Raw genomic sequence first — 27,436 nt, 5'->3', positions numbered from 1 at the left:
CAGATGCAGAAACGATGGTAAACATTTTAAGAAAATAAATTGCTGAAGTTCTTGTCTAGGAAGTGTTCCTGTGAAAGACAGAATCAAAGACAAGGACGGGGAAGCTGGGGATAGGTGGTGAAACTTGCTGGGCATCAACGTGAACCTTAAACTTGCTCTCCTCAGCATTTGTCTTGAAAATACTCCTAAAATGTATTAATTTTCTAAAATGCCCAAACTAAAGATAATTTGACCTTTTCTTATCAAATTAGTGTCTTGCCTTACCTCAAGGTCACACAGATGAAAAGGCTGGACTGAGTCTGCATTACCTGCGTTGCCATGTTTTTATTGGCCAGTCCAGGAGCCATGGGCTGGCCATTGGGAGACTCATGTTTGGAGCCTGGCTACCGACTCCTAGCTATGGGAGCCCTGGTAAGGAAAACCCACTGGCCTCAGTTTCCTCATCTGTAAAATGAGGAAATCATCAGGACTTCAAAAGCCACTGTGAGGATTCAACAAGTACAACAAATACTTGAAAGCACCTAGTACAGTGCCTGGTATGAGAAAGAAACTAATGAATCTTTTCTACTTCTGTGTGGATGTTCACATGCCCAATCTATTGCCCATCTACAAGTGCTATTCCGCAAGTGTAAAATTAATGTTCAGAATCTCAGCTCTGTGTTTTGGTTTATTGCTTAGAAACTGCAACCAAAATGTTCCGATTTGCAGAGAATCTTAGTTGTGCCCCAGGTTAGCTGAAAGAGACTTAAATCTTTCTGCAGGAAACAGTTTAAGGGTGTGACAGAATATGGTCGCATTTATGATGAATATCCTCGTGTTCCCATTGGGGAATGCCAGCCACCTTACCCAGGGAGAAGACTGGGACCACTGTGGGAAGAACACCAAGAGGAGGAAAGGAAAGAGGAAGCCAGGCCAAGTTCAGACACCCTGAGATGTGGCCCTAGGAAAGTGAGAGCCCCTCATGCTCTGACTGGTTGGATGGCAGCTTTGAAATTATTCCAAGATAGATGTTACAAAGGGTCAGAAGAGAAACTTGAAGAAAACTGCACCTGGCCAGTGACCATATCATACAAGGAGAAATACTATACCTTTTTACGTGAGGACCCACCAAAGGGGAAGGCTCACCAACAGCTCATTTGATGAGGGGAGTGGGGCGAAGGCAGCTTAAACTTAGTTTTAAGTTATATCACTAATAAAAAAAAAAAAAAATCAAGCTTAGCATTACTTTTCTCCAACCAAGCTCTTCCAGTTCCCGGTAGAGAGTAGGCCTTCTTTTTAAGCAACACACTAGATACCTCCTTGTTTGATCTACTGTGATCTTCTTCTTCGATGTCAGCATTTCCACCTCCCTTGCCAGAATTCAAATGCCTCTAAGTCCACACAACTACTCTCCACAGTGGATGACGACTGTCTCTTTTCTCCTGCTTAGAGGACTAATGACCAAAAAAAAAAAAAAAAAAAAATATCACCCTAGGAACCTGGCCTTAGCCTCCTGTTCTCCTTCCTCTATATGTATGCCTTTGTGAAGAGTTCATTCACTCTCTTTCTGGACACAGTCCAATGTAAATCTCAGCCCAGAAATACAGCCGCATGGAGATCCACATTTATAATTCCAATGGCTTCTTGGACAGAGCTTAATTTCATATTAAGCTCTACAATAAAACCCAAAGTCACCCACTTCCTCTGCCAAACTGCTAAATTATCCATTTCTGTCAACAGTCTCACCATTTGATGTCACATCCAAAATGTAATTTCTTTCTCTCCTTTAAAATCCTATCAATTCACCTTTCCCAACCGTCTTTAATGTTACTGATGACCATTCTATGATATAATTCCTCCAAACAGCTCTATACTCACAGATGAGCATTCACATCTTTAGAAAGCAACACATAAGTGTCTCTAAGGTATTTGACATTTTGCATCCCTTATGTGTTCTTATCTCTGTATAATTATCATATTATTTCTCTAAAACCACGTACCTCTTTTGGTAAAGACATTAATTTATTTCTGTCTGCATTCAAGTTGCTCAACTTCTTTAGTTTTCCAATGCTTTTCGGTAAGGTCTGTTAAAATAACAATTTTATTATTAATTTAACACATTTTTAATGTGGTTCACAGTAAAATAGATCTTTGCAAAGACTTAAAGAATACGTCTCATCCAGCAAGATAAGCAATAGTTCTTTCTGAATATTAGATGTTCACTCAGAGGATGTAGAATTATTTATTTATTTATTATCTATTTATTTTTATATTTTTTTTAGAGTCTCACTCTGTCACCCGGGCTGGAGTGCCATGGCAGCAGCCTAGCTCACAGCAACCTCCAACTCCTGGGTTCAAGCAATCCTCCTGCTTCAGCCTCCCAAACAGCTGGGACTACAGGCACACACCACCAAGCCCAGCTAATTTTTTCTATTTTTTAGTAGAGACAGGGTCTCGCTCTTGCTCAGGTTGGTCTCAAACTCCTGACCTCAAGCGATCCTATCACCTCGGCCTCCCAAAGTGCTAGGATTATAGGCATAAGCCAGCACACCCAGCCTAAATATTTTTAATTTTTGCTGAAATGATAGTATTTTTCAAAAAAATTAAGTCAAAAGCAGAGACCTGGGAAAAGGGAAACACCCTGGTAAAGAGGAAATGAATGTTCTTCAACTCAAGTAAGTGGGAATCTGCACCCTCAAGATTTATCCCTGGACTGCCTGCACCTTCAAGGACCATCCTGGGGCAGGGCCGGGGCAGAGAAGCAGCACCCTTCAGCACCCTTCAGCACCCTGAGCACAGGTCGTGCACGGCCAGGAAGAAAGGTGATCGGGCAGGCGTGGGGTGCACAGCCCTACCGGGACCAGGCCGAGGGCCACGTGGGGGTCTTCAACACTCCAGTGGAAGCCAGGGGTGAATATCATTTTTATAATTGCTATGATTACTATTCATAAGCCTAAAACCACAAACTGGGACAGGAAGATTTGGTAAGTCCCCCCACACCCGAGAGAGGAAGGCTGCTTGAGCTACCTGGGGAGACACACTGCTGGCCTCTCACCCATGTCTGTGCCTCCATCCACTCTTGCTGCCTCTTTCTGCTCTTTTTCACCTAAAGAGTGTTACTTACTCTATGTAGAGTAAAAAGAGAAAAGTGATGAAAGAGGGAAAAGGAGGGAAATAAAGAAAATAAAGTCACAAAGATGAAGAAAAGAAAAGAGAAAGGAAAGAAAGTAAACTGAAGAAAAGAGAGTGGCTCTAAGGGGAAGGAGAAGGGCTGATGAAAGCAGAGGGCAGCGGGACGGGAGAAGGCACAGGCACGCCACGCACCGCCTCTGCCCTGCGTGGGGGGACCTTGGGGACACCTGCAGCCATCTCCATCCCCAAGTTCTAGGATGGGGCAAGAGGCAGCCCAATCAAAGCCCCTCAGATACTATCCTCCGGCTGCTCCATAAAGAGCCTTCCCCAGTCCCAATGCCACCAAGGCCTTCCCTGGCCAACCTCCATCTCTTCCCCTTCTCCCCTACTCCTCCCCATTTGCTCAAAGAACCCAGAAAGAGGCCAGAGGAATCCCTGAAGAATGTTCCCGCTGGGGGTCTCTGGACTGCATGGCAGAGGCGTCAACACGCCCAGCAACAGTGGCTTATCCCCACCCCTCACCGGGGACCTCTGCGAGGTCAGTTCGGTCCCTATACCATAAGCATAACTGGGGCACAAGCTCTGACAGGGGAGCCTAAACGCCATTTTCTTTGCTTAAGCAGGTTGAAAACTGATCATTAAATCCTGCATTTGCTTTGTAAGTCCCTTTCTGAGATGTAACATGAAATTTCCATTTAGTCCACTCAAATACAAAGAAGTAGAATCTGCCCTAATGAGTCTTTACTATAATGTGCAAACCAAACTCACCAGGAGCCGATTTTCCGTAAGAACTAACTCGGTGAGACTTTCGCAATCCCCAACCGCTTCAGGCAACTGCGTGAGTCGGTTCTGATCCACCTTCAAGATTGACAGCTTCTTTAGCCTGCCTGTAAAAGCGTATTATTTAAACTCATTAGTTACCATTGTTTTCCTAATCACCACCTGGTGTTTCCTAACTGCTGCTCTTTTTTGTCTTAAACAGTTACTTATTTTTTCCTCATCCAGCTTCTAAAATTATGGAACTATATCCTTCTCATTTAGATCACTAAAGGTTAAAATAATTGTTCAGAACATCAAAAACAGTCAGCAATTAGAAACAAATCATTGTAAGGCATAAAAATGTATCAAAGCCAGAAAATTTAAAGAAAAACAAGCCGCTGGCTCTTGATGGATCTCTAGAGCATGAGGGGTTTTGTGTACGGAGATTTTCATTTTACTCCAAGAATCATCCTTACCAAGAACAATAAAGTGTAGTTTGCTAAATCACCTATGAATGAAAATGACTCAGTGAAGATGCCTACAATTAAGTTCTTCTATGTATGCAGAACACGGCAGTCATCTCTGAAAAGCTGTATTAAAGGACTAAGCCTATTTCACTCAGGGCAGGAAGACTTGACTTACTGGCGGTGCCCACTATCCATGGAAGAGAAGAATAGTCTTACAGCAGCCCCCCCAGGGTCCCCACTGAGTGACGGAAATCCTAAATCATTCAGATTTCCACTTTCGACGACAAGCCAGGGAAATGAGCCTACAGAGCAGATGCCCTTCATCACCTACTCAGAGTGGCTAACATGATGACACTCCTCATTAAATCAGAAAACAGCCTCCATTCTAATAGAAACATAAAGCTGGAGAAAGGAAAATTGAAAGGATTATCTTACCTTGTGTGCAACCACAGCACAAGGTAGGAGAACTAACCAATTCTTAAGCTCTTCATTTAGCATAATCAATACGCTACTAACACTGTCCCTAGAGGGTTTCCACTTGCCCTATCAGGAAGCATAGTAGCTTTCTCTGCAGGGTACATGGAATCGTACAACTGAGTGCCGAAACATCTCACCCCAACAGAGCAGTCTCCTTAACAATATTGCTGGCAAGCAGTCCTGCCACCTCCCCTCGAATATTTCCAGCGATCGGGTAACTTATTTCTTCACTAAGCAGTTCAAACTAATTTATTACAGATATCTTTGTTTTTTAAAGATTTTCCTCAAACAAAACTGGGCTTCACAATCCTTTGGTTTTGCCCCATTTGAACTAGAAGATATAATAAGCTTACTCCTCCTGCAGACATTCCTTCGAATGCGTGAAGCCAGCCGTCTGTCTCATGCCTGCTACTGCTTCCCATTCCAACCAACAAAACACGCCTAGTTTCCACAACCCCCTGCCCACGCCACAGATGATTCTCAGTGAATCTCTCTACACAGAGCCAAAATCCCCACCAATTTTCCAACTGGCTTTAACCAAGACGCAGTGTCTGTATTCCTACAGAGTTGCTCTTATCAGCTACCATTTTCATCTTGACCAAATACCAAAGAGGAAGTGGTCCTCTATCATACAGCTTCTCCTCCTGTTGAAAACTTTTCAAACACTTCCTTTGATGTTTTGAATAAAAGTTAAAGACAGCAATCCTACGACAACTCTGTGGTTAAATATAGTTTCTTATGACTTCTAAGTGGCTTTGCTACAGTGGAGCTGCCAGTCTGTGTCTGTTTATATCTTTTCTGTTTATGTTTAATTCTCACACTAGACGGAGTTCCTTTATAGTAAAGGAAATGTCTGGACTGATTTTTTTTTTTTTTTTTTTTAAGAAAATAGGATAGAATGGTTAAAAGATCGCTCATTGTTCTCAATGTACTAGAAAAGGCTCAACTCAATCATATCACTCTTCCTTTGACAGCACCTGCCCTAGGTCACACAATGAGGTCAACATTATTTTCTCATAAACTATTTAGGATGCCAAATTAGAACTTTCTTCATGATTGCTCATATGCCTTAAACACATTTTACTATTTGGGCCAATCCCTCCTGAAAACATAGAGACAAGATGTGGATGAAGTGGATATGACCCGATGCTTGAGAGTAACAATATCTATAACTGATACCAAATGAGAACGCCAGGAACACTTGCATACAGAGAAACTTAAGTTGTATTAAATATTCTTTGCTCTTCATCTTTAAAAACACACAACAAGGAGACTTTAGAGAGCCACATCCCCAGCACCTGAGAGTGGTGACCAAAGGATCAGCGCGTGCAGCACCTTTAGCAGTTAGTTATGTTCAATGCTCACCGATGCCATCCGGAATGGTTTCCAGTAAGTTCTGGGAAATGACTAAATCCGTTAATGAAGTCAGGCCACTGATTTCTTCAGGAAGTCTTTCCAACCTGTTTTCAGAGACATCTAAGCACAGCAGGTTCTTCAGATTTCCTATTTCCTAGAACGACGACAAGGAAAAGGAAACTCATGCTTAAACCTGTCATAGTACAGAGGAATTTGTGACAGTGATTTTTCACAATCAAATTCCAAAGTATAGCAGTCTGGAGCAGGAATCTTCAGCATACACCCAAATGTGAAGGCAGGAGCAAATGCCTAGACCCCTTTCCAATGAAAACAGGAAGTTGTATGACTCACACACATGAAGTGGGAGGGACGCAAAGCCCTTCACTCTCATTCAGGCAGACAAGGAATCATTCTCACTTAATAGATGAAGAGAGACTGGAGAAAAATGACTGCAAGGTCACACAATTAGGAAAAAAGAAAAAGGAGGCTAGAATCGAGTTCTCCAAGTTCGGAACCCATCACTAGTAAGTGGCTTACCCTGAAGAGTGACCCTAGGACTTTCTCTGGTAAGAAACCACCTACTTTACATTTCGTTCCATGACGGTAGCACTTGTTACCACAAACATCAAGGCAATTGCTCCCCAGCAAAACTGAAGCATAAAGACCCATCAACATCTTTAACACCAACAGAAAAGAGAAACATATTTCTTTTAATGAAAATAGTCTACCCTGGATTGGGAAAAGTACCTCACTGAGTCTAACATTCTATTCAAGAGCTATTTTATCTTACATTCCCTCAAAACACATACTTTCTCTAGTATAACTACCTCCATTTTTCCATTCCCACTTCCCTATATTAAATTCCTACTCTCATTATCCTCTTTCCTTGATTGTGAGCTCTGCCTCTTGGATTTTGGTCTTGACTCTCCCTTCCCAAGTCCATTCTACAAACTGTCCTTCCTAATTTCCTTCCTGAAAACATAGCTAGCTCTAGTCCTATAATCATACCACCCTTCTACTCAAAAAACATCTAGTGGCCCCCTTAGGTCTACCTAAGTACAAATTCATCAATCTATATTTAATTTGGTCTGATCTATTCTTTCCAGTTTATCTCCTACCAAATATATGCTTTATGATCCTGCTCGCATATTTCCTGTTTATAGGAAACCAGACATTTCTACTAATTTCAGGCCAGACCCCTGAAGTTGTCCTACTTTTCATTAATTCCTTATAACAATGTCTTTGTATCCTTTTCTATCATCACTGAAGACAAGAAAATTGTTCTGATTGAGACTTTTTGGTATGTTTAGTGCTGGTTTAATATAAGTTTATACTATAGGAGCAAATGAGATTTTTAAATAACTATTTATAATATGATCATTGGAGCTTTAATTTCTTTGTGTTTAGGATATCACATTTTACAAATAGTCATTTACACACACCTGTACATACACACACTCTTTCCCTTTCATGTCCCATAGATGATGTTTTATTACTTTCCTGATAATTTAATGGTATCTTCCCCATCATTTGACTCCTAAAGTAACTAGCATTCTCTCAACTAGCATTTGTCACATATTTCCTAGAAAAATCTAAGAATTAATCAAATCATAGCCACAACACTTGCTGATCTGTCTCCTTTTCCCAACTGTAGCCAAGATCAGAACTTAAATTAGTTCCTTAGTTCTGTTAGTCACTAAGTGACACCATGGTAACTTCAGTGCTATAACTACAACAATTAATTTAAAAATTTACGTTCAGTCATCATGAAATATACTGACTGTAAAAACTAGCTGTAAGATACACCAAAGAATAAAATTTGTTGTATAATAGTTGGAGAAAAGCAAAATAAAAGGGAGAAATGTCCACTGGTTTTTTTGTTTGTTTATTTAGGTTTCTCAGTTTTTCTCTCAGAATGTAGGCCTGTTTGTTAGGACTGCACAAGATGACTGTGTACTCAGAAGTCTACACAAGACTTCACTTCATTTGGAACATGGTTCTCACACTTGGCAACAGTAGGAAAAGCCTGAACACCATGACGTGCCAGCAAAACCATAAGCAATATTTGGAAAAAATATGAAATAAGAGCATTTAACATTGCTTTTACATGAACTATTACAGGGCAAGATGTGGTCAAGATTATCCCAAAGCACTTGGCACATCACGAAGAGTAGCAAAAATGTAGAGTGGCAGAAATTCATACAGCAATACCATCAGAATCATGGATTCTGGTAATTTACGAATCTGCTGGGCTTGATGTAAGCTGTATGGGTAGCAAGGATGAAATAAAATAGACTTCACAAACTAAGGGATACATTTACTATCTTTAGAAATGGTGAGTTGAGGTTTTCTATGGCCATGTAGAATGATGAATGCTCAATGTTGTTCCAAATGTGCTTTTTTCAATCAGTGTTTTTGGTTTTCAAGAAAATCTTATGTAGAGGCAAGGAATACACAAGGTTTGTTGTTGTGGTCATTATTCTGTGTTTTGGGGGAGACATTGTGAAATTACCACTTACCTGAGGTAATTCTGACAGTTGATTTCCATCCAACCAGAGATCCTTTAGATGTAAGAGAGCTCCGATTGATTCTGGCTGAAACAAAAAAAATAATGTTATGGTGACAAAAGATCCAATTTTCAGTCTTCATTAAGAAGGAATCCTAATTTGTCAGTTAATAATTATGTACCACAGCGGATAGTTGCTGGTGCTTCTCTAATATCAAGCCCCCTTCCTAAAAGTGCCCCAAACGTTCCCCAATAATGCCAGTTGTTTCCTGCTATGCCCATCACCTCTGCTTCTGACCTCCCAACCCCGAATTGTAATTCTTAACCTGTGTGATACCAAATCATATTCTCTAATATTCCCAAGCTATATTTGTGGAAACACTGACTTCATAAGCACCCCTATAGAACTCCCCAAAATATTCTGTGATCATAACTAAGGACAAAATTAAATTCAAATCTCTCTTTGATACAGACTTACCAAATTATATATTTCATTGTTCCCTAAATCAAGTTCTTCTAGTCTTCGTAACTGGGTAAGAGAGCTATTTCAAAAAAAAAAAAAAGCACTTAGAGAGTATTCAGAAATGCTGAGCAATATATTAATAGCATATTAATAGCATTCCTCACTTGTACTGGTTTCCAAAAATAAGATCCATTTGGGTTTTTGTGGTAGAAAATATTGCATAGGAAGGACTATTAAGAGGAAGTTGGCATCTCCCAAACTTTCCAAAGAACACAGGATCTTTTTTGACATAATACTGCAGTCCTTTTTTTTTTTTTTTGTAATATTTAAATTCATTCTGTACCAAATCTCCTCTTATTTGCCCCAGAGACTCACTCAGGAAGATATGTAAGAAGATTCTCTCTCAGTTCCAGTGAAGCCAGGTTATAAAGACTAGAAATGAACAGAAGAAAAAAAGCATAAGGCGAATTCCTGAGATTCTTCCTGTTCCCCCTCCCCCATACACACACTCAACAGGCAGCAACACTTAATAAAACCCTGTATGTCACTTACTGGGGCAAAAATACCTCCCATCACCACCTCCCGCCCCTATTAGAAACAACAGAATCGCTACCTCCTAAATTTCAATTTTAAAATATTAATAATTAATAAAAGGGTGGTCTGTCATGACTACAAGGCACCCTCAAATACCTTGTACATGTGATATGTGGAAATAACTCACCAGCCATTAAGAAACAACCACTCCCAGGACCAAGATAGAAGCCGAATATGGGCTTCTAGATTTTAGAATGTCAAAAATGTGCTGTTACCATAAAAACAGTAATGCCTTTAATCTCACAGAGCTCAGAGCTCTTCTTCCAAACACCAGTGAGAGACCATCTCTGTTTTAAAGCAGTGGGCATCTCAGAGAGCCCAACTGCTCTCTTCAGATCATAAATTCATACAGCAAGTGGTGGCAGCTCTAGGGAAATAACTTCCATTTAAATGCATAAAGGATAATGTAATAATGCACCTTGCACAGTGCCTGGAACAAAAGACTGATTTAATAAATGGTAGCTATAATAATGTTGCTTTTAGTCTTATTAAACCCTAGAATGATGCTCTTTTCAGCAGATTCTCCTGCCTCTGGGGTGTAATCCAGTCTATTAGGAGCACAATGGAATGAGACAGATGTTCTCCCCAGACGCTGATTATTTGGGTCAAATCTTGACAGGCAGTGCCAATTCTGCATCATCACAAAGCCTCACACACACAAGTTATGTCAGCACTGGCACAACATATTGGTTCAGAAAATAAGCAATTTGTCTGTTACCCCAACAGGCACTGTACTTAAACACTATCCCAACCGAAAAACTCACGTTTTACTGGTATCACCGTAGTAACATCCAGATTTGGAAGAATTTTATTTCTGAGCATACAGAACACAAGGAGTCAGACATTATCCCAACAATCTAATCTGCCTTAATCCTCTATTCTCCCTCTCTCCCACAAAAAAAAAGCTGGAATCACGTGTATTATCGAAGCTGGTTTCGTAACACTGGAAAATGTAAATTTAAGTGAACAGTATATTTAAATGTTTAAAACCTGCTTGCCAGAAAATCTATTTTAACTGTACTATGAAGTGCACAAATTCTGCATCTCCTTCTCCAATTTTAGAAAACTAATAATAGCTTTCATAATTAAAGCAAAAGCAAGCAAACAAAACTCTTTCAAATATTTCTTTTAAAAAACCCCAAATCCTCACTAATATGTAATCATGAATTTAATAACAACATTTTTCAAATAAAATGTAACTTAGGTGGGTAGTTGTAGTCACCTAGTTCTACTGTCTCTCGACCAAGTGTTTATGTAGAAGAAATAACAAGGAGACGGGGAGGAGGGTGAGCAGTACACCCCCCAGTTCCTACTTCCAGAAGCAACCTGTAGATAATGGGGAGACGTAACACTTCAAAAAGGAAAAGTTAAAAACCAAAAGGCTCTGTTTTCAGTTTTAAATTTTCCTGTAACTCCTAGCCAGTTCTACTGGAGAGGTGGTAATCCCTTAGCTATTGTCACATTTAACTTTTAAAAATCGATGCTAGGACTGTCATCTTCTCTATTCAACGTTCATTATTTGCACACCTATTTTGACAACCTAAGACATCCGCTAATAAAAGGAGGAAAAAGTCCTTCTTTGCTTCAGAAACTTTACTAGTTGGGCATCATTCAAACCATCTTAAAAAGCAGTTGCATGCAGGGCTCCACGCTGAGTGTGGGCCAGGTTCCCGCAGCCTGGGTCTGGGCATCTCCTGCCTATAGCATGGACGGGAGGAGCCTCAAGGGAGAAACGGGCTGCTAAGGCAGGAGGAGCTGTGCAGGGCTCCTCCCTCCAGTCACCACCCAGCATACTGGTGATGCTACCATGGCGCCATGAGGAGAGGAAGCTTTGTGTGAGGTCCACTAGTTAGAAAAAGGCAAAGCCACAACTGGAACCTAGCTGAACGCCAAAGCTCCTGTCCTCACCTCACTGTGAAGCATCCCCAGGGGTCTCCATTTCTCTGGAACTCTCTCATTTAAATTTTAAAAACATCTCTCAATTTTAGGTGCATACATAAGTCTTACCTTCTTAAACACACCAAGCAGCACTGGGATTTTGCTGTTTTATGTTATCTTAAGAATGTGATACACATTTAAATTTTGTCTTAAGGGTAAAAAGCATAGGTCTGTTGGGGTAAGAGACAAGTTGCTTATTTCCTGAACCAATGTTGTGCCAGAACAAACATAACTTGTATGTGTGGCGCAGAATTGCCACTGCCTGTCACAACTTGACCCAAGGCACAGGTTACTTATAAGCAAACAATGCTGGAGCAAAAATATTGCTAAAATGTTCACGGATTTATGGCACAGTTCCTACCCTCATCATGCTAACACCCAGATATAATATTCTGTGAAGTAAAAACTTCCTGGCTACAAAACCTCATAGTTTCTCTTGTTTTGTGAAAGTCGTGAAAATATGGACACAACAAAAACAAAAAAGTCATATTGTTATAATCTTTCAAAACTAAAAATTAACTTTAAATAAAGTACAGGTTAAGTATCTCTTATCTGAAAAACATGGGAGTGGAAGGGTTTTAGATTTGGGATTTTTTCAGATTTTGGGGTATTTGCAATATACTTAATCTGAAATCCAAAATGCTCCAATAAGCATTTCCTTTGAGTGACATGTTGGCACTCAAAAAGTTTTGGATTTTGGAGTATTTTGGATCCCAAAATTTTGCATTTGGGATGCTCAACCTGTATATAAAAGAATAGCCTTTCTCATTTTAAACTATTTAAAATAAAGAAGCTCAGGAGTTATAATCAGACTCTCTGGGCCATGGGTGAAAGCCACTCTAAAGAGAACACACTGTCTGAGAAGCCCGAGGGAGGCCCAGGCTTGAATCTCTGCCTGTCCCTCACTAACTAGCTGGGCTTGCTTGGCTGAGATGCTTCACTCCACGATCTCAATTTTCCCTAAAATAAACATAATCATATCTATCATGGCAATTAGGGCATAATATATTTTCAAGTTAACAGAGCCAGTTTTATGCTTTATTTCCTTAAGATAGCCTTTGTCCCTAAGTGCAGTTGGGTCCCTCACAATATCTGTGCCTTGAGTCTGGGTCTTCAGAAAGATTGCTACAAGATGCTGTCAGTCACAGTAATCATCCTCACCACTGAAAACCTCCTCGGAAGACAGGCTCTACAGCTTACATCAGCCAAGTTTTAACTTATCACACACTGTCCATAATTGGCAACCCACTGCACAAGGAGGAACAGAAAGCAAAGAAACAGCTTGGACTATAGACTCCTACCTCCCATATGAGCCCAAACCTCTGAGTATCATTGGACAATTTTTCTCAGTTTAGAGTACCATTAACTGATTCTAGAATGAAACCGTGAGTTTGGTTGTCATCAGTAGCTTGCTTTGGATAGTCCTCAACCAAAATGCAGAACCCACCAGCCCACTCTAGAAGGTGGTTCTCCAGACTGCTGTAGTAACAGCTGACATAAAACAGAATCTGCCTAAATGCAGAATCGGACTAGAGACATTATAATATAAGGTGAATGAATGAATGATCTCCTTGCCTGGTCTTTCAGAATATAGCTTCTATAATCAAGACTTCAGACAGTGCCTTTCCCACCAAAGCAAGCTATTCAATTATCTTTGCATCTCTTACAGCACCTAGCAAAGAACACGCTGCTGAGAAGTGTTGGGTGGGAGATTTGCACCTAATTCTGCGTACTTCAGAACCTAAGCACTTAGTCACTAGGCCAAGACAGACAAGGAGACCCAAACTCCACATGCATGTATCCATTACTTCAGTTAAAATACGACATTATAGAGACCCAAAAAACAACCAAGTATTTCTAATACTTTTAGAAATGTGATAAAAAAAATTTAAACACTTGAGATGCACTATGAGAATTACTAGTCTTTAATAGTCCTACTAGTAATAATGATATTGGCAACTTACTATAAGACAGATGATGTTGTAACTGCTTTACAAGAATTAACTTCATGGATGAGAAAACTAAGGCATAGAGAGGGAGCTTGAACAAGTTCTCACAAAATTGCTAAGTGGAAAGTTAGGATTCACTAGGGAACCTGCATTCTTAACCACTGTGTATGTTCTACTGCTTCTCACTCGAATTGGTAAAGTCAATTTTGTGACTCGGTAATACATTTATATCTATCAATTTTGTGACTAGGTAATACATTTATATCTATCTATATCCAGTAACGTTTTCCTCCTACCTTTGTCCCCCCACTCCCATCAATCCAGCTTCCCACCACCAAAATCAGGAAATCAACTTTTTAAAAAATTTTATATGTATTCATCCAGGGCTTTCTTGCTTTCTTTTATGCAAAGACAAGGAGTTATGAATATACAGCCCTTTTTTTTTTTTTTAACTAAAAAGGTAGCATCATTGTACACACATTGGACATTTTGCTTTCCCTGACATATTTTTGTCTCATTTCTTATTTGTATATACCAGTATTTTTTTCAACAACTGCATAGTATCTCACTCACTATCTCTATATACGTACCTTTTTCAATGAAAACCCTATTAAGTCATTTCACCCTTCAATTTTAATTTCTGACAAATTAATTTCTATGCAATACTGCTGGAATAAACTTCCTCCTCCTCCTCTTACAAAAAATATGATTTTCTATTCTCCCTGCTACCTCCTACCATTATACCACCAGAGGGGGAGAGGGACAACCCCTAACAAGCTCCTGCAGGAAAACAGTGCATGAAGTATTTCTTCTCAGCACACTAACACTTAGTGTTTTGCACAGTTCCTAATAGCAGGGACAAAAGTTATACTCTTTTGTAAGTCAGAATGTAGGCCAACTGTATTTTTAGGATTCTATTTCAGGGACTAGATGAGTGGTTACTTTTAGGAATTTACATCTGTTCTCCACTGTGTTTTAAAAACCCTTTTAATCCACTTGGATTTTTTTTTTTCCAATTTGGTGGCCAAAATCATTAAGAAAATGAAGAGTAAAATAAGTTAAGCTATACCAAGGAAACAAATGGCAGTACACAGTAAAACCATTAAAATACAAAATCTGCAAACATTTATGACAACAACATCTGATTGGGGAAAATAACATTGATGGGGAAAGGGGAGCTGCTTATGTGTTCATAATAGTTCTGCTCTTTCAACATCAAATTAGTATATAAGAAATCTTTGGTCACAAATTTCCTTATGGTGGCTTTGCTCTGGAAAACTTTTTAAATAAACCTTTATTTTTGTTTCTGAAATAATAAACATTTTGTAGTAATTCCCAGGCCTCAACAAAAAAGCATTAAATATAGAAACAGTTTTCAAAAAAGATTTATTCCTCTTAGGCAGCACGCACTCCTAATGCAATATAGCTAAGCAGCCTAGCACCAGGCCTTGTGGGCAAGGCCACATGGCTCTCTTAGTTCAAGCTCACTCAAATTAAGGTCACCATTCCCATGGGCAGCAGACACAAAATCAGACCCACACACTCTAGTTCAATCTGCCAGAGAACCTAGGGCCCACTCTCTTGCTCCACTTCTATCAGCAAATTGTCACAATTAAATGTTTATTGAGAATAACTACTTAGTGACTGATAGCTGTTTAGGGCCCTATACTAATTCATTACATATATTCCTTCTTCTCTGAGAATGCTGTTTTTTTGAGAAAATTGAAACAGGGAGTAAAGATGTTAAGAGATGTTTCAGCTAACTTCTTTTTGGAGAATATGTTTCTTTAACAGCAAGGAATATGGAATCACATGGAGAGAGTTACACAAAGTAAAGACAAAGCAGCATGTTCCAGGGGTGGGGAACTCACAGTCTTGGGGCCTCATGTGGCCTTCTGGATCCCTCAGTGCAGCATTTTGACTGAATCTAGATTTTTTATTAAGTCTCTTTATTAAAGAGATTTGTTCTGTGAAGTTTGGACTCAGATGAGGGGCCGCACTTGGGACCTAGAAGGACACATGTCGCTTTGAGGCTGCAGGTTCCCCACCCCATTCTGTTCCCCAGGTAGTTTGCTGAATGTCCATTCTTTTTTTTTTTTTCACTGAGATATAATTCACAGACTATAAAAATTTGCCTTTTTAAAGTATACAATTCAGTAGTTCTTAGTATATTTATTTATAAGGTGTATAAACATTAACACTATCTAATTCCAGAAAATTTTCCTCACCCCAAAAAGAAGTCATTAGAAGTCATTCCTTATCTCTTCCCCCCAATTTTCAGCCCCTAGTAACCAATACTTTAATTTCTGTCTCTATGGACTTGACTATGCTAGACATTTTGCATAAATGGAATCCTACACTACATAACCTTTTGTGTCTGGCTTCTTTTACTCAGCATGTTTTCAAGGTTCACTCATGGAACATACAGCAGTACTTTACTCCTTTTTAAGCCTGAATAATATTTCATTGTGTAGATATATCACATTTTGTTTATCCATTCAGCCATTGATGAAAATTCAAGTTGCTTCTACCTTTTGGCTACTATGAATAATGCTGCTGCAATAAACACTCATGTACAAGCTTTTGTGTGGATGTTTTCAATTCTTTTGAGAACACATAGGTAGGAGGGGAATTGCTAGGTAACATGGTAACTATGTTCAGTTTTTTGAGGGGGGGCCTGCACAAACTTTTATAAACAGTTACACCATTTTACATTCCCACCAACATATAAGGGTTTCAATTTCTCCACATTGTACACAACACCTGTTATCATTCATCTTTTTTATTATAATCATCCTGTGAAGTGGTATATCTCATTGTGGTTGCGACTTGCATTTCCCTGATGACTAATGATGTTGAGCATCTTTTTATACGCTTATTGGCCATTTGTGTATCTTCTTTAGAGAAATGTCTATTCAAATCCTTTGCCCATTTTTAATTTTCTTTTTACTACTGAGTTGTAAAAATATTAAATGTATTCCAGTTACTAGGCCTTTATCAGATATATAATTTGCTAATATTTTTTCCTATTCTGTGGGCTATCTTCACTTTCTTGACAGTGTCCCTCAGCACACACGAGTTTTTAGTTTTGATAAAGTCCAATTTATCTATTTTTTCTCTTGTTACATGGACCTTTGGTGTCATAGCTAAGAAACCATTCCCTAATCCAATGTCACAAAGACTTACCTCTGTTTTCTTACAAGAGTTTTATATTTTTAGTTCTCATATTTAGATCTCTGATCCATTTTTGAGTCAATCTCTGTATGTGGTGTGAGGTAGGGATATCACTTCACTCTTTTGCCTATGGATATTCAGTTGCCCCAACAGCATTTGTTGAAAAGACTATCATTTCCCCCACTGAATTGTTTTGACACCTTTGTCAAAATCAATTAGCCATAGATGTAAGAGTGTATTTCTGGATTCCCAATTCTATGCCATTGATCTATGTGTCTATCCTTATGCTAGTACCACATAATCCTATTTACTGTAGTTTTGTAAAGTTCTGAAATCAGAAAGTGTGAGTCCTCTAACTTCTCTTTTCTTAAGATTGTTTTGGCTATTCTATTTCCACATGAATTTTGGATTTTTTTGTCAACTCTTGCAAAAAAGCCAGCTAGGATTATGATGGGGATTGAGACCGTAGATCAATATCAGCAGTATAGCTACCTAGCAATATTAAGTCTTCCAACCCATGAACACACAATGAGGGTCTCTCATTATTTAGGTCTTCTTTAACGTCAGTGATGTTTTTTAGTCTGCAGTGTATATGTCTTATACTTCTGCTATTAAATTTATCCTAAGTATTTTATTCTTTCTGGTGCTTCGTAAATTGAATTGTTTAATGTTGGTGTGGAGAAATACAGCTGCTTTTTTTATGTCTTGTATACTGCAATCTTGCTGAATTTATTTATTAGGTCTAATAGTTTTTTGTGGTGGATTCCTTAGGATTTTCTAATATACAAGATCATGTCATCCACAGAGTAACTCACTTTTAAAAAGTAAAAAATGCAGTGTGTGCCTAACTTGAGTAGAAATTAATACTACTGATCTGTAGAAAAATATTTCCAGTATTAAAATGTTCTGGAAACTGTTTTGGTAAAATCAGTTTCGTTATATGCTATTTTGCTTAAAGTTGCCACTTTCAAGCACCTATTGATGATGTTACATAAGAACTTACTGTAAATAATTGGGAATACTTAAGAATGAGATAAAAAATATTTATTCTTTCAATTTATACGTATTACTTTTTCAGACCCCTGCTAGGGTGTTAGGACATAAATACTGACTAATACGTTTGGACCTAACCACTTAATGAATTAACTGTTGGCTATTTCTAGGAACACTAAGAAAAAGTTACTGAGCCCCTAAGGGGGGGGCTGTCCTACAGTGAACCAACTGTCCTACAGTGAAAGTGAGATAAAGAAGTAGAAAAGCACAGGACCGGGACCATATGTCAGTTCCAGCTCAGTCATCAACTCCCAAAAACTCTGGGAGTTGGGCAAATTGAACACATGATGGCAGAGATGCCTGCAAGCCCCCAGCTTCACGGCACTTATCCTAGATAAGGGCTTTGGCCTTCCCCTCTCTGTGTGGGCACCCCTGCCCACCCTGAGGAGGCCCAAGGCCTTGAGAAATCCATAGCTTTCCCAGTATTGCCAAGTACTGTGCTAGGTGTCAAGAGGAAAAACAGAAGCTCTGTCTCCACTGATGCTCAAAAAGCCAATGCTAGTGTGGCTTCCTCACATGGCCACAAAAGCGGGGGTCACTTATGCAAAAGCTCCACTTTGGACTCCACAAAGACGACAGTAAATATCAACCATTCAAATGGCCATTTCATGCCCTTTCAAATTTTTTGGAATATCAAATAGGTGTGCTTTCTTAATAAAACCTTATTATCTCTGAGTTATATTGGTTACTAAATATTTGGTTAACTATTAATAAATGTGTTAAATGCTCTAAAGAAACCATTCGGGAATCCTTCGAAAAACTGAAGATTGCTTTCCATGAGGAAATTTAGTAAGTTTTAAATAACGATGTGCTTAAAATGTGGTATACTTATGCATAAATGAGATTTCCTCAACAATTCACTATTTCAACTGCTTCAAGTGCCTTTTCAGCACGGTCTAGAATATGTGGGATATTCAGTCTTCTCCAAGGAAGAGTTTACTCTTCAATTGTTCCTTCTACTAAGTGAGAACAGGCTGTTACTTGAGCATGCATAAATCTTAAATTCAATGGGAAGAAATCATAGAGTTTCTTGCTATGGTAACAAATATTATTAACAACCAGGAACAGGAAACTCTCTATTTCTCATATAATTTCACAAACTGACCTAATAACAGTCAGTTAATTTCAAGCTCAAAGTGGCATTTTATCTGAGTACAGTTGGTATACACAATGCTATAATAGTACCACAGGCTGATTAAGTCTAAAAACAAAAAAACACACCACCCTTATTATTGATAGAAAGTGCAGATACACAAGAAATCCTCAATATTGACAAAAACAGGTACAGACAACAACAGAAGATATGGGATAATTAATATTGTAATTTATTCTAAAATAATTATTAAATAACCGTTTCCATCCAAACAGTGTAGTAGAGGGTGAGAGAGGCACTCTGGTTTAATAAGAACATATTTTCTGTCAAAGCATTAAACCTTTTTAAAAAGACCTAAAAGAGGGGGAGGAGGGAGGGCAGGAATCAGGGCCTAGAAGGGGCAGCCACCTGGGCAGCGGTGTGCTGAGATGAATGACAGGGAGGGTACCGAGGGATTTAGTTCCAGAGACCCTGAGGAGGAGGAGGGCAGCATCCATTTGGGTGTTTAAATGGCTACCGTATTTAAGGATTTTTAAATTATAAATATATGAAACTTGATACAGCAAAAGTGAAGTATAAGTGCATGAAATCCACAGAATACTAATATTACCTCTGCAACTGACACCATAAACCCAGGGTGTACTGGGGGCTTCTTGTCTCCTGCCCCTCCAGAGAGTTTGGGGGCCCAATTCTTAATCAGCAAGTCTACTGGCCTAAAGCTGAAACATCAATGTGCTCCTCAGAAAAACAAGAACTTGCTGGCTGAAATCAGGGTCAACCAGTTGTCTTCTGCCTGCACACGAGGAGAAGGAAGGGGCAAAACTGTCTGTTGAAAACTCTCATAGACCTCTGGAAAGAGAACTTTCACAGAACAGACGTGTCAGACTGCACTCGACCCCTTACTTGGTTCTCAAAGAGCAAGTTTCTGTTTTGTCTTGGATCGTGGGCGGGACAGGTAAACACAAGAGAACATCATTTACAATGTTAGGTCAGCCAAGTGGGGCTCTCATTTTAAGTTGTTAGGCACGAGCCACTCCATCAGTCTGATTTAACCCACTGTATGTCCTGAGGAAGTGAAAAAGGTTTGCTAAAATAATTCAATTAATTAATCTGTGGGAATGTATAACCGAACATTTACTCACCAGCAGACGTTTTCTTCAAAGGATTCTACTTCTTGCCATGGCTAGGTCCTCCCTGACCTCTAAGCCAGCGAAGTGGAAATGTGCCCACGTCATTCCACCCTCTCCTAATTCCACTCCTACTCTCCAAACACACCATTCTCACCCCGTGGTCTCAGGCCCGCAGCCCACACACACTGTCAGACATACCTGTTCTTTAGGGGCACACACTTTGAGATTTCAGGAGAGTCGTTTGATTTAAATTACTAAGCGGTAGTTTCTAACAGTATTTACTAGCCACCTATATGACACATGCTACTTTGCTTAAATTAACTACTTTGTAATCCATCAGTGTAAAAAGAGCTTCTAAACAAATTAGGGTTTTACTAGTGACAAGTAGCAGCACCCTTTTTAGCCATTAAAATTTAGGGGCAATTAGATGCAAAAACATGGAAAGCTGGCTATGATCTTTCTTAAATAGTGAAGAATGAGTAAATGACTTTTAGAGCAGAAAACTGAGCTGTAAAAGGGAAGGAGGATGGAGCCGATGAGATAATCACCCTTTTACCCTGATACATACACAAACTTCACGTAAAAACTTACTTGCCAATATTTTCAGGCAGAGACTGCAGTGAGATGTCATTTACAGAAAGACATGTTAAATTCTGTAATTCAGGAAAGCTTTCTGGTAACCTAAAACAAAAATTGTTATAAATTTAAAAAGAAAAGTGCTTATATAGTATATACTAAACATAAATATAATGATTTCTTCTATATGCTAATTAAAATAATCTCCTAAAAACCACTTTATATATGGCATGTTTGCTTTGTCTTCCTACATATAAGACACATATAAGGAAAAAAACAAAGACTTCATCTACTTAATATAAGTACAGGGGCAAATACTTGTTGATACAGTGATCCAGAAATAAGAAAGGCAAGCAAGCTCTAAGAACAAAGGGGAAAAAATGTTGCAAGACTACTGAAAGCTCTATGAAAGAAAATGATAAATTACTGCTGCAGCTACAAGTGCCTAAGAGTGAAAATACTTTATTGATTAGCAGAAAATAAAAAGAAAATTTTGTCAGCCCATGAGATTATAATAAAACACATGACAGCTGCTCAATAATTTTTATTCCTCTAGTTTATAATACTCAGAGCAAAGCTACAGATTACTTAGACTTGATCAGCTGACAGACAATTGCTACTTTTTCTTAACTTTTGTTAAATTCTATTTAAGATGCCAATCACTAGAAATAACTGTATGTTTCAATGTGTTCTACACAAAAAAGGACATTTTTTATATGTCTCTTAAACTCTGCAGAATACCAAGACTTCAAAATAAAATTATTTAAAATTTACAAAGAAAGTTTACTTTCAATATTTCTGTGGTTACCAGTATTTAGGGAGGGAAAAAACCTAACCAAAGGCAAAAGGATCTCATTGCATCTAAAATGCTGAAGGTCCTTACACATACATCTCCTAAGGTAGACAACAGAACATATAACTGTCACTTTTTTCAGTGGGAGAGAAACTTCTAGCTTTAGTGGTAGTCTCTAGATTAAAACTTTCACTTTTCTCTTTCTGGGTTCCTTTTTTAAAAAATCCTATGTTATAATTTGACATTTAATATAGGTTAATTTTAAACTTTAAAATCAAATCCAGGCCCACAGGATCAAGGTATTAACTGGAATGTTTATAACCACTGAAATATGTTCTTAGGAACTAACAGTGGTAAGACTTTTACTTATGATTCAAAAGATGCAACTTATTTGTTCTGAGTTTTTACCAGAAAGTATATATCATTTTGTAATTTTAAAACTAGCTAAAATGTTCTTAAGCATAAGGAAAATGTATTTTAAATAGCTGATTTTCTTTTTTATGGCCTGTTAACATTAAGAGCCAAACTAATATAGCTGTGATGAGGAAGCAGAGACTTGAGGTCAGGAGAAATGAACTGTAGTCCAAGCTTCCCCTGAAAGGTAATTTAACCTATTTGAGCCTCAGTTTCTTCAACCATTAAAGAAGTAGGCCAAGGTAAATAACTTTTAAATCCTTTCAACTCATAGATATCGTCTTAATTCTTAAAAAACAGCACTCCTGCCAAATAAAAATGGCTTTAAGAAACTTGCCAAATACGAGGCCAGGATAAAAAATGAGTAAAAGCTCATACAATCGAGGTGTGTTCTAGTTGAGTTGAGAGTCTTGAGATAATGGTAAAGTCAAATGTCAGCAGACACAGGAAAAGGAAAATTAAAGAAATAGAAAAGGGGTTCAGCCACTGAGTGGTTTAAAAAACTCAATAGCAGCATAATGAGTATTTACCAACGTACTTAACCCTAGAAACTGCCTTAAGCCTAGTTTAGTTCAACAAACATTTATTGAACACTTAACTTCATTGCAGGAATTATAGCAGGGTTGGAGATATAATAATAAATAATACAGGAATACAAGTAAATTTCCCAGTCCAGTTTAAGAGTCTTGGTCAAAGGGCTAATTTAAGTGTAAGTTTCAAGTGTTATGAAACAGCTACACAGAGAGTGTTACAGAAGCCCAGAAGTGGGGCCCATGGAGAGAAACTGGGAAAAGCATCCTGAAAACGTGTAATGGTCGAGCTGCATCTTAAAGGAGGGTGAAAGGGTTGGTATAGTCAAGAAGAGAGAGGCGTGAAATGAACCAACTACAAGCACTGTATTACAGCAGAGAATGACGTCTGACACAGGCAATGAGAGCGCAGAGACAGACCGAGGTCCGACGCAGGGGTAGGGGAGGCTCGCATAGCACATCAAGGCGCTCTAATTTCATCTCAGAGGGACAGAGAGCTACAGAAAGGTTTTAGGAAGAGAGACAATTGCATGGCAGATGGTTAGGAAAGAGCATAATACTTGAGAAAGCTATTAGGTTGCAGCTTACCTACTATTTTTCAGTAATAGGTATTATAAGTAACTTAATCACTGAAATTCAGAGAAGGAAAACAAAAAATATTTTAAAAAACATATTTACTTCTTAAAAGTAAAAAGGTATGGGAAAAATAAAACTAGGGCATTCGCCAGCACTCCATACCCAAGCAATTCTGAAACGGTAAAATAAATTGCAAATTTTAATCTCAATTTTCCTACATTAAAAAAAAAAAAAAAAGAAAGGGAAAGAAAGGAAAGAGTATCTTTCTTCTTCTCAGGTTGCTTATAGCATCTTGAGAAATCTTAGAAATGGATCCACCTGGCCCAGAGTGACCTCTAGAACAGACTCCCAAGGCCTGTTTCTGCATTGCCAGGTAGGCACCAATTCAATTATCCTGACAACACTGATGCCTGGAAGCCCGTGGTCAGTGGACTCAGGACTAAGCCAGGAGCTATAAGGAAAAGCTCATGGCAACACCACTCAGCCATGCCTGGGCAACATGCTGTGTCACACCAGGAAGGGCAAAGCTGGAATAAGTAGTAAAACAGTGACAGGTGGCTTTATTTGGAGGGATAAACCCAAAGAAATCCCCACAGCTATTGCTAAAGTAAGGAAATAATGATGTTGATAGGGTTTTTTTTTTTTTTTTTTAAAGGAGAGTTAAAGGCAAGTTGAGATAGTAAATAGGTTTCATAACTGGAGCGGAACAAAACAACTCTAATAGGACTTCTTGAATAACTCTGGTGTAAGCTCTCTGAGAGTTCAGAACTCAGTCTTATCCCACAAGACAGATCGATTGCGACTTATAAACTACTATAATTCTCCATAATGTACTCCTCCTGTTTTGTACACTCCACTGTGCCTCCCTTATCCCAACAACATCCATTTAATGTTTCTATCAACAGCACAGTGTGCCTTTTTTTGTACAGGGCTATTTATGAATAAAAATCTGCAAAAATCAACCATCCTTCATAAAGACAGTGATCCATGTAGGTACCTCCAAGATGGGTAACCTGTGTTCTTTGCATGGCTATCAAAAAATATGTTCTTAGTACTACAGATAGAGAAGCAGGCAGAAAGATTACCTAGTCAGTGGGTTTCCGCTGAAGTCAGCTATCTGTAGTGCTTTACAGAATGAGATGCTTTCTGGAATTTCAGGAATATCTGTAAGAATAAAGAAAATATCTATCATTTACCACCATTATTAACAGTTTTCATCATTCTTAAGATGGATCACAGTCAGAAGACAATATCTGAAAATTACTACCTCCATTCAAATATGGCATGGATTTATAAAGCATTTTTCTACACTTATTTATATTTGCTTTCTTAATGGAAGATACACTCTTTTTTTTTTTTGAGACAGAGGCTCACTCTGTTGCCCAGGCTAGAGTGCCGTGGCATCAGCCTAGCTCACAGCAATCTCAAACTCCTGGGCTCAAGCAATCCTACTGCCTCAGCCTCCTTAGTAGCTGGGACTACAGGCATGCACCACCATGCTTGGCTAATTTTTTTCTATATATATTTTTAATTGTCCAGCTAATTTCTTTCTATTTTTAGTAGAGACGGGATCTCGCTTTTGCTCAGGCTGGTCTCGAACTCCTGAGCTCAAACGATCCACCCGCCTCGGCCTCCCAGAGTGCTAGGATTATAGGTGTGAGCCACCACGCCCAGCCAGAAGATACACTCTTAACAGAAGCACATTAAAGAAAAATATTAAAAACCACCACCACCACCACCCAGTCCCACCATTCTATCAAGTGTCACCCATGGCATTCTGTTATAATTCCCACGAGACTTTTTCTTTATGTTTTCATATAGTTGTATCAGTACCTGGTATTCTACAGTGGTACATTTTTAAATTATAGATTTTCTTCCGATTACAAACTTAAGAATTTGGAAAAGTACAAAGAAGAAAATAAAATCACCAATATTCCCATCACCCAGAGATAATCTTTTATTCTGATATATTTTTTTAGGTGTCACTTTTACATGCATGTGCTCACAAATACAAACAAGTGTGTGTATAGATTATATTTCACAATACTAGGTCCACGACAATTTTTTTTTCACTTTACAGTACTTTACAAACTTTTTTCCTTTACCATTTTTCTAAGCAGTTTGCCATTCTTAATGGCAGAAAAGCACACTGCATATATTTTTATACCTCATTAAATCAATACCCCATTGTTGGACATTTAGGTTGTTTCAAAGTTCCTGATGTCATATTTATGCCCATTTCTGATTATTTCCTTAGGCTAAGTTCAAAGAATTGGAATTACTGTGTCAAAAGCATTACCATCTCTACAGTACTTTAAAAATACTGTTAAATTGCTTTAGAGGGGGAAGGTTATACCTATTTATACTTTTATCCGCCTATACAAGGTACTGGATTCAAGATCTCTCTTCTTTTCTTTCTTTTACATTTTAAAAAAATGTCAATTTTACTGGCAAAACAGTCTGGCAACATTTTATTTTATATTCCTTTTATTACTAATGAGGCTGAATATTTTCCCCATGTTTACTGGCCACTAAAATATTGTGATTTTAAAATGACCAAATTTGTTATCTTAAATTCCTCTTTCTCTTGGTACAAAACCTGAGATTATAGCATTTAGGCCTTTAAAAGTTTAGTTCATAGCATTTAATTTCAAGAATACATTTATTTTGGATATTTTAACATTAAGAAAGGCTAAAATAGAAAAGGTTCTCCTGGTCCCATGCTGTTTCTTCAACTGACACAAGCTTAGCCAAAGTATACTTAATATTTCTAAATTGGAGGTGGTGGGGAGAAGGGGGAAATAAAGGAAAAATGAAGGCCCTGCTACAACAACCTCAAAGGAATCAGATGCTACATGAAAGCTTTCAGTTAAAACTTAAAAGCCTAAAACATCTGAATCTGTGGTAACATTTTCCTCACACTATTCTCTGCCTTGCATGGTCATACAAATAGTGAAAAACAAATGCTATGATCCCAGTTTCATAAAGATACAAACACACACACACTCATGCATACATATATATAGCTTGTCTACAGGTAAGCCTGAAATCAATGTTTAAAACTCACAAACATTTGTGGAGCCCTGAAGTACAAATACAGCGGTAGCCTATTTTATATTAATATATATTATCTTATTTAATCCCCTCAAAAATAAATTACGTTAACTTTCATCGTACAAAACAGACACTAAGGCTCAGAGAGATGAAGTGCCTTGCCTGTCACTACAGGCCTATTTCACTGAGTGCTGGCCCTCCCAGCTGGAGTCATGGCAATGCCATGCTTCAAGAATGAACGAACATACATAAATCCTTTATGGGAGTAGCACCACTGATCAGGCAAACAAGGCAGCAACAGGCCACGCCTTGGTTTGAAAAGTGCTGGTTGTTCTGGACACTCCATGACAGTCCCTCTTCCTACCACTACTTCAGGTCCTGGGGGACAATCCATAAGGCCGAGAAAAGAGGTGCCTCACTACCTCAACACAATAAACAACAAACCCACAGCTAATATACTGAACTGGGGAAAGAAACGTGAAAGCTTTTCTTCTAAGATCTGAAACAAGACAAGGACGCCTACTTTCACCACTTTTATTCAACATAGTACTACAAGTCCTACCCAGAGCAATTAGGCAAGAAAAAGAAATAAAGGGCATCCAAATTGAAAAGGAGGAAATCAAACTGTCCCTGTTTGCAGATAACATAAGCTTATACATAGAAAACTCTAAAGACTCTGCCAAAAACCTGTTAGAATAAATGAATTCATTAAAGCTGCAGGATACCAAAATCAATGTACAAAAACATCAGTAGTGTTTCTATACACTAATAGTAAACTATCTGAAAAAGAAATCAAGAAATCAATCCCATTTACAATAACTACAAAAAGAATACCTACGAATAAATTTACCCAAGGTTGTGAAAGATATCTACGATGAAAACTATAAAACATTCATGAAAGTTAATGAAGAGGACATAAATAAATGGAAAGATATTCTGTGTTCATTGGTTAGAAGAATTAACATTAAGATGTCCATGCTACCGCAAGAAATTTACAGATTCATTGCAATCCACATCAAAATACCAATGACATTCTTCATAGAAATAGAAAAAAACAATCCTACAATTCATATGGAATCACAAAAAACTCCAAATAGCCAAAGCAATCCTGACCAAAAAGAACAAAGCTGGAGGTATCACAGTACCTGACTTTAAAACATACTACAAAGTAATGGTAACCAAAACGGTACGGTTCCAGCATAAGAACAGACACATGGACAACGGAATAGAGAACTCAGAAATAAATCTATGTATCTACAGCCAGCTGACTTTTGACAAAGACTCCAAGAACACATACTGGGGAAAGGACACCACCTTCAGTAAATGGTGCTGGGCATCCACATGCAGAAGAATGAAACTAGGCCCGTTATCTTACCATTTACAAAAACCAACTGAAAACGGATCAACGACTTAAATTGTAAGA

General features: G+C 38.4%; 1 protein-coding gene across 1 annotated transcript in view; it reads right to left on the bottom strand.

Annotated features, from left to right (window-relative positions):
- LRRC1 (leucine rich repeat containing 1) overlaps positions 1–27,436 on the bottom strand; it is a 131,930-nt gene that overhangs the window by 25,529 nt on the left and 78,965 nt on the right. The window contains exons 3-10 of the mRNA XM_069488323.1: positions 24,045–24,123; positions 20,662–20,751; positions 9,515–9,571; positions 9,155–9,218; positions 8,690–8,764; positions 6,180–6,324; positions 3,880–3,998; positions 1,980–2,063 (exon numbers count right to left, since the gene is read on the bottom strand). Of these exons, the coding sequence (XP_069344424.1) occupies positions 1,980–2,063; positions 3,880–3,998; positions 6,180–6,324; positions 8,690–8,764; positions 9,155–9,218; positions 9,515–9,571; positions 20,662–20,751; positions 24,045–24,123 (713 nt within the window). The remainder of the gene's footprint in view (positions 1–1,979; positions 2,064–3,879; positions 3,999–6,179; positions 6,325–8,689; positions 8,765–9,154; positions 9,219–9,514; positions 9,572–20,661; positions 20,752–24,044; positions 24,124–27,436) is intronic.

Source organism: Eulemur rufifrons, chromosome 15 (assembly GCF_041146395.1).
Source record: "Eulemur rufifrons isolate Redbay chromosome 15, OSU_ERuf_1, whole genome shotgun sequence".
Lineage (NCBI taxonomy): Eukaryota > Metazoa > Chordata > Mammalia > Primates > Lemuridae > Eulemur > Eulemur rufifrons.
Note: the sequence above shows the minus strand (reverse complement) of the source record. Positions and strands in the feature narration are given on the sequence as shown.